Consider the following 13,998-nt stretch of genomic DNA (forward strand, 5'->3'; position numbering starts at 1 on the left):
TTAAAAGAACCAAAGGAAAAGGTAAAAAAGAGAAAAAGAGGGTATTTTAGCAGCCTGCCAAACCAAGGGCAAACCAAGCCAGCTGGGTGACTTTTGTAGAAAGTTTAGCCCCAGACACACATGCAGCTGTAAGCACCTTCGCTGTCCTGCCCACCAGCACCGCCGGGCTCCTGCCGAGCTGCCGCGGGTCCCAGGCTGTGTAAGAGGAGTTACAGACCGACCTGAGCTCATGCGCCACAGGCAGCCATGCCAGAATTACCTGCTATCTTAACAGCTCCTCTGCTCACCCAGGAGCCAGCTCGCTAGCTGAAGCATGCGTTAAACTAAGTTAAAAGCACAAGGATGACAGCACTGGTTAAATGCTGCTGCTAAATGGAAGGAGGGGTTTTGTTACCAACTCTCCTTGTGCTCTGAAAAGAGAAATGTAAGGCAGTGTATAGTTGTGCTCTTTACCTCTCCCCCTCCAACAGCATCAGGAATTAGCTATTGCTTTGAGATGCCAAAGCTTCACAGACTTATTTGGACTTTGCACTCTCCACTTTCAGTGTGGTGATGCCCATCAAAAGGAATTGTGACTAGGGGGATGTTCAGCTGCTTCATCACACCAGCTGCTGAGTAGGCAGAAAAAAGTCACACAACACGTGCAGGCTCCTTGCATAATCAAGGAAACTTATTTGGAAAGAGGGATACGCACAGCTCTGCAGCACCATGGTCATCTTGGCTAGGACTGCAGGACAGTAAAGATGCTCAGTGACATCGGATATATCAATACACAGCTGTTCTTGTGGACCCATTTTGTAGTTCAATTAATAAATCATGATCCAAATGACTTAAGATAAAACAAGATAGAGCATTCCATACTTCCTATCTGCCTGCATTATACAGCTATTTATAAAACAAATCTGGCCATCTTAGCTTCCATAGGACTGCTGTCTAAACAAAATATACCAGAACATACAATGTTGTCAGCTACTAGATTTGGGAAATAAACCCCAAAATTTCAGAACAGGAAGTGAACCAGCCACATACACCTAAGCACGCAGTTCTAACAACGGATCTAGCAGGAATGAATCTATGCTGCCTTCTCTATAGTGCAAATTTTCTAAGGACTAAAGATAACAGCTTTTAGAAACAACAACAAAAAATATATTTACACACACACACAAAGAATAAGGCAGATTAAAAATACAGATATTTTACCCAAGCTTTACATGAGGACTATTGAAATTCAATAAGAAATAATAGCTGATCACATAGTACAAGGAATAATAAAGAACATTAGCAAAGAATTTTTCTGAAAAGACAAGGCAAATACTTTGTCATTTAAACATTTTTAATTCCAGGCACTCATTTCAACATTATCCTTAAGTATATCCTCTTCTAGGTCACTGGTAACTGGTAAGAAAATATGTATCTTATTTAACATCAGAAAATTGTAAATACCTCAAACGTAAGCATCACAGCATTTTGCAGAAAGGAGTTTTAGGAAAAGAAAAACCAACCCCTCAGTGGATTTTCTCTGTGACTTCTACAGTAGGCAAGTATCCTGCTATAAAACCTAACTTCAAAAAAAAATCAGATTTTTCATTTATTTCATAGCAGGGGTATCACCTAACTTTAGGCTTTCATTATTAACCCATCTGTGGCACTCATTCAGTTGCAGTGAATGAAGACAGTAGGGCTCTATATACTTTGAGTCCTTCATTAAACTATTGAACCCCTCAGCATTATCCATAATGTTCCAGCATCTTAGCATGTCAACTGATGCAGAGCTCGCTGCTCTTTTCTTTCAATAACTTCCACACTTTATGGTGAGGAAGTCACAATGATTTATTTACCTGACATTTCCCAGTCCGGATGTCGTAGAGGGCCACTGAACCATGGCGAGCTCCCACTGCTATTCTGTGACTCCGCTCATAATAGCTGACCATGTAGAACCTGAATTGAACATTATAACAAGTAACAGGTGAGATCTGACCTGCCTGCATGATGTTCAAATTAATTTGCAATGCCACTGGGTAATTAACATTAGTGCTAGAATGGAGATTTGATTCAAAAATTCATCAGCTGCCAGTTTTCATACTTGGCATTCAGCAAACAAAGCCAACTGATGTTTGCTGCATCACCACAGAATCAGATCAGATTTATTTATTTTTATTATACAGTGTTCAACACTTCCACTGTGTTTGGGAATAATCTGTGATAATCACCAGATTCCCTGAATGTCCATGTGCATATCTTGTTTATAGTGGCACACCACAATAATGCCGCATGTCAAATGGTTAAACAAGATAATCTAACACCCTGAATGACTTCAGAGCACTTTTCCTTGAAAATGAAATGAGAAAGACTGAGAGAAAGTGTAGGGAAAAATACGCAAACTCATAATTTTTTGATTGGCATAAAAAAAAGCAAATTAAAATTCATCAAATGCTCTCTAATCCAGTAACATCCTTCAGGTGAAAAGGATCCGAGAAGCCTGCAATTGTCCTTAACATCCCGTCTGGCTGTATGACATCGATTTGAATTCAAACAATTGCAAAATTCAAGGAATTTCTATACCCTGAAGCACAAGAGTGACAAAATCCTTATTTCAAATAAAAATCTTTGGGAAGATCACTGTGCCTTTCTTATAAAAGGGAGAGCAGACCTGTGAAAACTGCTGACTGCACTTCCAATTACATTTTAATTTTACAGTTAAATTTTACTATAATAAAGTCTGCCAGAGATCTCCAGAATCAGTTTATAAAAATATGTTGCTGACAATATTTATGGCTTCAAACAATAAATCCTGCAGTGATCTATCTTCCTGTTCTTCAGGATTCCGAGAGTACCATAGCAACTGCTCTCACACAGGTGTGATACACTTGTTTCTACAGTGCAGGATGGCAGTCAGGAAGAAAAACAGCACAAAACATGGTGTTACAGAAAAAAAAAAGAAAAAGAAAGAAAATCAGTTGTTGTGTGGGAGAAAGGGCAAGAGTAAGTAGCTCAGATGCATTTTTGCATCCTGCCCCTGCGCAGGGAAGGTTCTGCAGCAGAGGGACGTAGATGACTTCAGGCAAGACCAAAGGGAAGGTGCCAACCGTGAAAAACCTGACAGCTCTGCTGGTAATTCCCACTCGAGAGGACAAGACAAAGACAAACCCCACTTCAGCTACACCAGTTATTTCATCTAACTCTTACCCTACCTGGAACGGCCAGATAATATTGAGTGTCAATGGTGAACGTCAAAGCCCCTGACGAGAGCCCACAGGCCATCAGACATACTAGCCCATACGGCCACGTGCTGTGGTCAGCACAGAACCCTCCCTTCTCAGAGCATACAAGGATGATGATGGGCAGCTTTTTAATGCTCCCTCTTCTTGGGATATGGAAATATTTCCAGGCCACAAACCATCTCTGCTACCTTCTTTTGCAGCCAGCATCTGCCTCATCACAATCTGCTTTTCATATTCCTTTGATCAGTGGCACCAACACAGCTTACTTATTATTCAATAATAGTTTCTCATTTATTATTAAGATGAAAAAAAGGAGCGCTTAGAAAAAAAGCAAAAGCTGTTGGCAAATAGCCTGGGAGCAGGAGAGGCAGGAGCCAGGCATAAGAACAGCAATAATGCTGAGGGCAAACAGGTACAAACAGGAGGGTCTAGAGCCCCCCATGCACGGTGAAGAAGGCATGAGACTGTACTAAGAGAGCATTCACATTTTTCACTATTTCATGTCAAACTGCAAACACCTGCACAATTAATGTGGTCCCCCAGGTGAACAGGGAAGGGGATAAATTTTTAAGGCTATTTTATATAACCAGCAAACTCAGGATTTTTATATATACACTTCGAAAAAAACCCTCACACGCTGCTTGATCATTACAAGTAAAATGGATTACAACAGAAAGTTTCTATATAAGTTGTTTTATATCCCCATTAATTCTATTACACTACTGAATGGGCACAGTCTGCTTGTCTCCTCCAATAGATTTAGAAAGAGAATATCACATATGTAAGTAAACAGCATTTCTCTCCTTACTGCATTTAAATGCCCATTTAGACAGAGCACAGAGTCAGTATTTTTCTTTGAAAAGCAGAATCCATCAGACCACATAACAACAGAGGGTTTGGGGGGAAAAAGACTTCACGGAAATAGATGCTTTTCAGTTCAATTTTCTAAAAAAAATTACCCCTTAAATTGACATACAGTTGTCAGCTCTTTAGCTTAATTCTTTATCTTTTAGTTAGCCTAGCATTGCTACAACCACACAGAGATTTAAATATTTTAAGCCTTTGCACCCCTTTCTAAACCTCCATATGGTTGAGTTCAATAGAGAATGACGTGCCAGCATACATTTAGACTATGCTACAAACTCATTTTTGCAAGCCTGGCTGGTGCAGCCACAGCCACCGGCGGCATCTTAACGGAGACCTTGCCCTGGGTGCTGCCCCATTACTGCTCTGCAGAGAAACTTGGTGTGAGCAAGCTGGGTTAAGGGCTTCGTAGGAAAATGATACTACTTCTTCCTCCAAATAACAGCGAGCACACTGGCCAGTTGGGAACGGGGCTGCTTGGGCTGGCTGGGGTTTATGCTGGCACTAGAAAAGCCAGCAGCAGCAACACTGTGGTTCAGTGAAGGCTCACCAACTGCTTTAAAACCTGAATTAGTGACTGCTGAAGTATCTAAGAGGTTATACAACTTTTTTTTTCTTTAAATTAACATTCTAAGTTGAAATGTTAAATGTTCATCAAAATGAATTTGTTCATTAACATCACAGCTTCATTAAATCTTAATTTCAAACTTCAGTATCTTGCAATAGGCAGAGGGGGTTCTGGATTATAATTTTGATACTCTCTTGTCCTATTTCACATTTTGTTCTTTTTTCTTTTCCTTCTACAGACTGACGCTTCAGGCTCCCTTGAGCATTATCACGACAGCACCTCCAGCTGATGGACCCCGATTCCTTCAATTATACTCTCCAAAATCCTAGAAATTATCAGGGCATAGGAATTTGTTGTACAACCTCACTTTGTCTAATCCTCAAAATCTGCGCTCTTCCTGTAAGGCTACTCCCTAGTAAAAAGACATATTAAAACCACTTGTTATTTTAAATTTAATCTATCTTCCCATATGAGACTATGCCGTGACACAGACCGCTTGAACTTGGCAGCCTGTACTAAATACATGACCTGACCAAGCAGAGTCCATCGAGGACCACTCAGCTGCAATGCAACTGCTGAATCTGGAAAACGCTCGAGTCAAACAGGATTTTGCAGCCTTCAATGTTACCCTTTCCAATTTTAAAGAAATCGAGAAATATTTCATAGTCATTGCATTGTACTTCAGTACTTATTGTGATAAGAAATGGGTTTGTATAGCACATGCCAAAAGGAAGTACAATTCTCTATAAAGAATAACACTTAAGGGAAAACCAAATAGACACCATAATCCCACGATGTGAGATCTGATATCCAAAACCATCTGCAGCGATAGATTTACCTCAGCGCCACCCATCAGGACTGAGTCAGTTACGCTCACAGCAATAAGCGGCATGACTGCTACATTTGTACAACAGTGAAAAAAAGCTGAAAACCCCAGAGGAATGATAATCAGGTACTTTAACCGAGCACACTGCTGCTCCCAGCCCTGGGTTTAATGTTCTGCCGAAATGGGAACATCACTTCCAAGAGACCGCAGAGGCACAACAAACGTTTGCCATTATAGCCCTGAGTAAGGCACTTCCACAACATCCTCCGAAGGAGCAGAGCCTGCACAGCAAGCACCAAGGCACCCGAATGATCTGGCCACAACAGGGGTGTGCAAATAGCGCAGTACAGCAGAAAGGGCACTGGGATATTAAAAGAATTAACAATTGGATTATGTCAGAGTACTTCCACAGGGAATCTCTCCAGAGATTCAATCATTTGCTAAAATCTGATGAAAATTTCCATTGGGCTGAATGATCACATTGGTGGGGTGCTGCGTCATTTTTACAACGGTTATAACTATGTAGAATAGGAAATATTACTAGTACTTTAGCAAAACTTTAAGATAATGTATCACTATAAAAATACAACAGGACTAGGGAGATTTTTGAACTAATTCCCACTTACGCTTGCATTTATGCTTTAAGGTAAGCCTTTTAAAGCATCAGGAAGAAGGAAGATTACCTCTATCAGTATCCTACCCATCAACAGGGTAATTGTTCTTTTCTTGAAACTGTTCAATATTTTAATAGCTCATTAAATTAAAATGTAATGGTCGACAGATGATTATTATAATTTATTGGTTGTACCAGTTTAATAGTATAACTGGGACATATATTGTAGTCTAAAGATACTGTAAATGTTCCCATTTTATCAATCACATTTTATTATTTGAAAGTACCATTTTAGGAGTGAATTAGAACGAGCCCAAGACAAAAAACAACTGACGATGCTCAACTCCCAGTGAAGGTTAGCAGAGGCCAGCATCTGAACAGCCCCTCGTGCCTTTCGGCACCCTCCGAACTGCTGGGTCATCAACAATGCAAGCACAGGACAGCCACTGTGCTTCTCTTTCCCTATCATTTTGTGCAAATTCATCCATGTGATTTTACCGAGCTGCCCGGCACCACAGATAGTTTGAAACACTGCCCAAGACATTTCCACATGCTGCAGAGTGCAGGGCAGCTCTAAGTCACCAGCAGTGCTCTCTATGCTTTGTGAGGTTTAATTTCAATTGAATCTCCTGCATCCAGTGTGAGCATCCAAAAAAAGTTTCTAAAATCCAGGGAGAGGGCAGGCTCCTACCACAAGGGTGAGGGCGCTACTCGCTGCCTACAACAAAAGCTTTTGTGTGCAGCCCCACTCCCTTGGAGGATGCCTGGGAGACAGTCACAGGGCAGCAAAAGCAAGGCTCTATTCCACAAAGGCATTTGGTACTTTCTATTTCTTATCTTCATTTCACTGACCTTTCCTATGGGATGGCACTGCTATGCACCTGTGCAAACAGCTCAGAAGGACTTGGAAGTGCCTGGTCAGGAGATGGTCTCCTCCGATAACTATGCTCTACTGCCAGCTACTAGGCGGATTACAGCAGTTAGCTATTGCCACAAAGGAAATAATATTTATTATCAAAATTCTCCATTAGAAGATGTTCTGGAGGACAAAATGGAGTTAGGCTTAAGCTTCCTATGAAGGAAAAGTGTGTTTGTTATTTGGCTGAACTCCTGGTACAAGAGCATGCTCTGTTGAAGTGCTGTGCTCCTGACAACAGACCTTGAAATGCAAGTAAAGGGCTCCAGCTTTGACAAGCCTTGGGTCCGCAGCACACTGGGAAATCTTGCTTTGACACACACCTTACACTGGCTGCTTGTGGCTTGGTCTGGATGCACTAAAGAACAGCAGTTGGCTGCAAGCCCCCCTGCTGCAAGCCACCCCATGGGGTGTCTGGGAACACCACCTCACCCCTCAAACCACATCTTTGTTTTCTGCTCCCAATGTTTTCTTTTTTCCCCAGTTGCTTTGATGGTGACAATTAATTCACCCAGGCAGATTGTGCATATTGGAATCTAACTTGTTACTCAAGTACATTATTCTCATTTTTGTAACAACATAGACTGAGATAAATCCTTTGGAGGAAGCTGCTCAGCTTGTGTGGCTGTTCCAATGGCATAGCTACAATATATGGAGCGGTAACAGGACAGAGTTTTTCACGAGATTACACAACATTTTCATCTTTTTGGACTTTTTAAAATATCCAGCTTCAAGGAGTTGTTAGTGTTTTTCTTTGCTGATATGCATTTCTGTCAGATGTGGTAGAGAACTAAAAGCCTACAAAAGCTTATAGGTGAGCTAAAACCACTCTTCACATTTGTTATTTTAAGGTGCAAGCATCATGTAAAAGATTGTTTCATTCTTAAGAAAGAAATACATCCTGCTGGTGACCTTGCAATTTATTTCACAGTATTCTTGGAGGAAGAGCTCACCTGCAGATGGCTGGAAAGCATTCCTGAAGACCCTTTTTCTTAACTAAAGATCCTTCAAGGCAATACATGATGATGTCCATAACCTTGGAAACAATAGTTAGAATCATTTGACATATGGTATTTTATGTTTCATAATAAAAGTTCTAATAGGCAAAAATAGAGAATTTTTGTGCCCCACTGCATCTTTGATACCTAACTTTAAAATCCAATTGGGATGAAGCAAAGCAGAACTGTCCTGCACATGATAAGAGTTCACAACAGCAATGGTACTGGCAACTGGAACCATGCAGAGTACCCATGAACAGATACAAACCAACAAACTGCCCATAAACATGAGCTATTTGAGCTCTGTAAGTACCTCTGGTGTGAAAAAGGCCTCCGGGCATCATTATCAAAGTTACAAACCTGTTACAACATCTGTACCTTTCTTCAGCAATACACATAAGCACCAATGAACGCAACAGATAAAAACATCCAGTGCGTTCAAGTACCAGGGTGATGAGCACAAGCTCTCTTGTTTGGGTTTTTTTCCCCAGCAATGCAATTTAACGCAATTTAAATTCAATTTAAGCTTTTAAAGTTCAAAAAAAATGAGCTGAATGGTATAAAACAAACAAATCCTCTTCACACACAAAAGGGTTTATGGTTCACACAAAGAAAATCTACAATTTGATTCCAGGCTGACACATTATCTACTGTTGCATCAAACCCACAAGCAGATCTGGTGGAACAGCCTTACCTCCACCAAAAGGTCCACAACATCGGTAGGCATCTTCTCAATAAGTATCTCAATGACTCTCAAGATCTCTCCTTTAGCCCGAGCGAGGGTGGTGGTGTGAATATTCTGCTGAGGCTGCGTGTTTGCTGCCAGGGCAGTGTGCCTGTGCACCTACCAAAGAGCAGGGTTACATTAAGGAAGCCTGTACCGTACAGAATGCTTGGCTTTAGTTTGAGACCTATGGATTATTTCACCCTCCCCTGTTACTCATCATCAGTAGAGCCACCAATGGTTATCCTTGAGGAAGTTTTTAAACAAGGACTCATCTCCTTTAAGTAAATCTTAATCCCGTAGAACTAAAGGTCAAGATAAGGAAATGCCTGGGTCTTCATTACATCATTTCCATGCATTGTACATCTTTTTTTAGGTATTAGGTGGCTGCTTTGTAACAGGGTTCTTTTTGGCTGGCCACTGACCATCTACCATCCTATTGCTTTAGCTCAGCCAAAGCTCCGGGCTACCGTGCCCAGCCAACACAAACCTCACAGCAGTGTCCCCTCCTCCTCACCCTGCAAACCCCATGGCTAAGTCTCCACTCAATTTTAATTCATACTTAATGGGGTCATGTGTGCACTGCTTAAAGGAGGCAGGATTTTACAAATTGCTATTGGAAGTTTATATAACCAGAATACAACAAACTAAGACAGAACTCATCGCACTCAGGTAAATATTGCTCCTGTTGTCAATTACGGGTGATTTTGATATCTGCAGGCACAAGTATATTACACTTGCTGGTTCCCTTTTTGGGGAGGAAGGGAGAGATTTGATTCTCTATTGCTGTTCGTAAGCCTGGAGCCTCAAAGCTCGGAGGAAAAGCTGCTGAGTGGCCCCGCTCACCTCCTTGGCGATGGTGGTGATGAAGGCAGGTGGTCTGGCGGTGGCGATGAGGGAAAGAGCATGCCTCGCTGAACGGGCAGAGTCGGCAGCCGGGCTCAGGGGCAGCCCCATTGTGATGCTAAATGGGCACCAGACAAAGAGGGGAGAAAGAAAAGGAGCATTAGAAATATAGAGTGAAAAGATTAGAAACAGCTTATAATGTCAGTTCAAGGTCAATGAGAGCACTAAAACAGTTAGAATATAATGGGCTTCCAACAATGAGCAGTGATTAGGAGTCAGGGTGTTCTATCATCAAATACAAAATTGAATAATTAACCATGAAGATTTAAAACAGTATGTGCATCTGTCCAAAGTGTTAAAAAGGCCTTGTTAACAAATTATCTGTATGTGCTGAATACATATCACCTGAGGACAACGCAAACACAGAACATCTTCCCAAGAATTTATGGTTTATTCTTTTATGATATTTTAAACACAGGCTGAAAAATTACTTTTATGATATTTTAAACACAGGCTGAAAAATACCCTGTTCGTACTCATTCCCCTTAATTCCGCTAAGCACTGCTTATACGAGAGGAAAGCAAGAAGCTTCCTGAAGAACTAAACCCACCAAATCTATTCTGTTTGATCTTCTTCACTGCATGACTCAGTTACAGCAGCATGATGAGATGACAGACAACCCCGTACCTTATGCTTCCTAATTGTGGAAATTATTCAAAAGCTCTTCAGAATTTCTAACACTGAGGTTTTAACAGCAATTCCTTGAATAACAGTAAGGGAGCAAGCGGCACCTAAATTTTCTGTACACAATGCTTTTCATTTGCTATGACAAGATAAACACAAGAAACAGTAAGGAAGCACCCAGCAACTGCACCGAGCAAAACCACAATTGGATACTTGGTAATTGAGAGCATCTGTACCTGACAAAGACACCACATCGACTAATTTTTGTCTGAAAACTTCCTTTCTTAAAATCATACTGGTTTAACTGTCACTGTTGTATACATCACAGCAGAGCCCCATTTTGTTAAGTTAGTTGTACATTATCCAGCATTTCTGTAAATCCTTCCTGCACCCCTTCCCACAGCCACCCAGAGCGTCGCAGCCCCCAGCCCCAGGACATGGGTACCTCTCCAAGCTAACAACTTTGTGCCTTCAACAAATTAAGCTAATACATAATGATACATCCAATGTGTGTCTAAACGCAAGAGTACAGAATTCAAGAGTACTGCAAGGCCCTCAGAGCCGAGGGTTACAGGTTTGGGAAGAGCTGCGTGGTGGCAAGGCAGTGTTTGAGCGCTGACTTGGATGCGCCGCAGGCACACGGGTCTCCCCGGGAGAGGACATTTCACCGAGGGAAACTACAGCGGTGCAGGGGGAAGAAATGGTGGGGAAAGAGCTATGGGGAGATCAGGGGTGAACGTGCTTTGATAGGGAACTCTGCTTTTACAGAAGGGGAGGAATACCTGGGAACCAGCATGTGTTGGAATTAACCTGATGTGCTCAACCTACCCTGCAAAGGAAATGTTCTCCAACATGACTATTGCAGCATGGAAAGAGAGATCACAAACCAGTTTGCCAGCTCTAAAATATTGTAAAGTTCTCCTGTAACATATAGTCTGATCAATCCTGCTGCCATGACCTCACTTCTACCAAGCAGGAGCCCTAGAAGTGTTCTGTTCTGTTTTTTTAAATAAAGACAAAACAAAAGAAAGGTAAGTTTCTTTTGCTCACCCCTGGGCATCAGTGCACCATTTGAGCATGTGGCAATTCCACATGGATTTTACTATGTCATGAAAAGCTGTGTTATGGAATTGCACTGAAAGCCCTCCTTTAGCTATCCTTCTTCTTTGTTATTTTACTTAGAGATTAAGTAACATGCACAAAAAAAGCATTAACCTGTAAACAACATCTATAGGCTTACTCTTTCCCTGTGGAAAGGAAGTACTTTTCTGCAGACAAGATGGGCAGCAGTTGCTGTTCCTAAGGCACAGGAAGGTTGTGCTCCCAGACACGTGGAAGTGAACAGCACTAACCGGCCAACACACAGAGGCATCGAGTTTTAAAGCCGTTCCAACATCTTAGCTGGTGATATTGCAAGTACATGTGAATGCTGAATGTTAATAAAAGTGAAGCTTTTTGCTAAAGCAACTATGTCATTCAAGCACACCTTAACAATATGAGATAGTTTTATTACATGAAAGAAGATAGTATCTGCAGCTTTCTTTGCTATCAATGTGATTTCAGATGCTTTAATACTTTGGCAGATGTACGTGAGATAAAAATACCTTCAATACAATGAGTACTAGTCTGGTGAAATAATCTTATCTAGAATCTGCAGTTTCAGAAGAACACCACGTGTTTCTAAATGCCGCGGACAGTCAGTTACGGCTCGTTGCAATGCGCAGCAGTGACAGTCGAGCAGCAGGAAGCTGCTCGCTGCTCTGCACCACCAGCAGCCATAACTGGCTCTCACTCCGCAGCCTGCATGCATCCGCACCATCCCACCGCTGCCCGAGGATTACTCGTTTAAGTAAGAGCTGCCACTGCCAGCTCTTCTGCTGCATTCATTTTACACATGTGACGCTATTAGCATGGCTGAACGGGAGCACACTGCTCCAAACCCCTGCACTGGAGTTCGGACGCTGCGGGTAGGAAGTTCAGCTGTGCCTGCTTCACTCAGCACACCTGAGGGGCAAGGGCCAACAGATCTCTCTCTTCACTCCTCTGGACCCACTGGGCTGGCAGGCTTAGCCCTCACCTGCACCTCAGGGGACCCTCAAGACTTCTTTCAACCAGAAAGCTACCAACAACCTCTACGGTGGGCAAGCCACAGAAAACAACAGCAGAGTCATGGAGAACAGTATAATCATTCCACGCTTCTATCCCTTTAGCATCTCTATGTGCTTTCAAACTGTTAAAAACTTTTACCAGGGTCAACAAAGTTCATTCTGCTCTGGAAACAGAGTCAGACACAACTTGCTCTGAAAATAAATGAGGGAAATAAGAAACTGAAACAACCCCAGAGACATGGAAATCACAGCACACATCTTGTATTCTGGGCACCCCAAACAATACAGCGCGGCATTTCCACCATGTGTGCCACAAAGCCCAGGTGAAGTCCAAACCCACTAACTCAAAATGGCAAGCAAAAGCATCAGTTACCTTAAACTCCAAAATTATTTGTATTAATCTATCTATTCACCTTGTGACATTAACATTTGAGAGCTTCTCTTCTTTCAGGCTAAACCAGAAAAAAAAATTTATCTTCAACAGAAGTTACTCTGATGTTTCCTATGGCAAACTTTATAATGACATTCTCTGGAACTGAGGCAGGAGGAAATCTACATTTTCAGAGCCAGGATGGAGAGCACTAGAGGTGGTGGTTTTTTTCCCCCCCAACACTTCAACACGAAACCACATGTGCAAACACGAGTAAGAGAAAATAAGCATGACATGGCACTTCCTTGGGCACACTGAGAATCTCCTCTCAGCCACTATTTGAAGGGGTTCCTCCTCCCCTGTACCAAAAAATTCAGTAGAAGATCAAAGAGTAACAGAAGTTACAAAGCCAACTAGCTTATTGCAAAAAGCCTATTAATGGTTTTGTAGAGGATTTGGGTAGCATGTGGTAACTGAACAGTTACACTACTTAGCTGAGAGAGAGAGAGATGGGGGGTGTGTGTGTCTATAGAGGACAACACATTCTCTTAATTTCTTTAAGTGTCTTTAAAAATATTTCTATATGCAATATCTGATTTAATATTGTGAAAGCTTACAAATTGAATCCTTTGCAACAAAGAACTTCAGGGTGGTTAAAGCGTTCTCTGACAAATTAACCATGTTTCCAGAGCAAAACAAGATGAGGTATGGATCGGTCACTGTTCTACAGACCTGAATTCACATAAACACAAACCAAAGTTTAATATAATTTTCTTCCCCATTCCTCACCTCCACTGTATGCATTAAAACTACTGAATTTGAAAACCAATAAAGTTTCTGCAACAATAAAAATGTCCTCCTTGGCCTTCTACTTGTAAAACCACATTTGCATATAACTTAAAAAATCCTGTACAGATGTTACAGACAGAAGTGATGAACTGGGAAGGAAGTGGTATCGAAGCCAGGCTTTCAGCAGGGCTCATTATCTCCCAAAAGCAATCAAATCCCCCAGTGCTTCAGTACTTTTTTTCTCTAAAAAGACTTTGTGTTTCTGCCAGCAGTATTTTTCCTTACAGGGTGTTTGGTAAAGTGTGCATTTTCCTGAAAAGCAACAGGCTTTTTGTTAATTCATTAGCATGGCTCAGCAGTGGTAGTATGTGGGCAGAGATTAACACCACACACACACACACACACACCCCGGGGCCGGGCCAGCTGCTCGCAAAGCCCTGCGCAATGGGACAGGTACACCGCACCAAACCC

The 13,998-nt window shown here is 41.8% G+C and overlaps 1 protein-coding gene across 1 annotated transcript in view; it reads right to left on the reverse strand.

Annotated features, from left to right (window-relative positions):
* LOC119140921 (WD repeat-containing protein 7-like) overlaps nucleotides 1-13,998 on the reverse strand; it is a gene marked incomplete at its 5' end in the record, with an annotated part of 114,197 nt that overhangs the window by 31,530 nt on the left and 68,669 nt on the right. The window contains 4 exons of the mRNA XM_037372582.1: nucleotides 1,839-1,938; nucleotides 7,962-8,044; nucleotides 8,701-8,850; nucleotides 9,577-9,694. Of these exons, the coding sequence (XP_037228479.1) occupies nucleotides 1,839-1,938; nucleotides 7,962-8,044; nucleotides 8,701-8,850; nucleotides 9,577-9,694 (451 nt within the window). The remainder of the gene's footprint in view (nucleotides 1-1,838; nucleotides 1,939-7,961; nucleotides 8,045-8,700; nucleotides 8,851-9,576; nucleotides 9,695-13,998) is intronic.

The sequence above is a fragment of the Falco rusticolus genome, chromosome W, assembly GCF_015220075.1.
Source record: "Falco rusticolus isolate bFalRus1 chromosome W, bFalRus1.pri, whole genome shotgun sequence".
In the NCBI taxonomy this organism is placed as follows: Eukaryota; Metazoa; Chordata; class Aves; order Falconiformes; family Falconidae; genus Falco; species Falco rusticolus.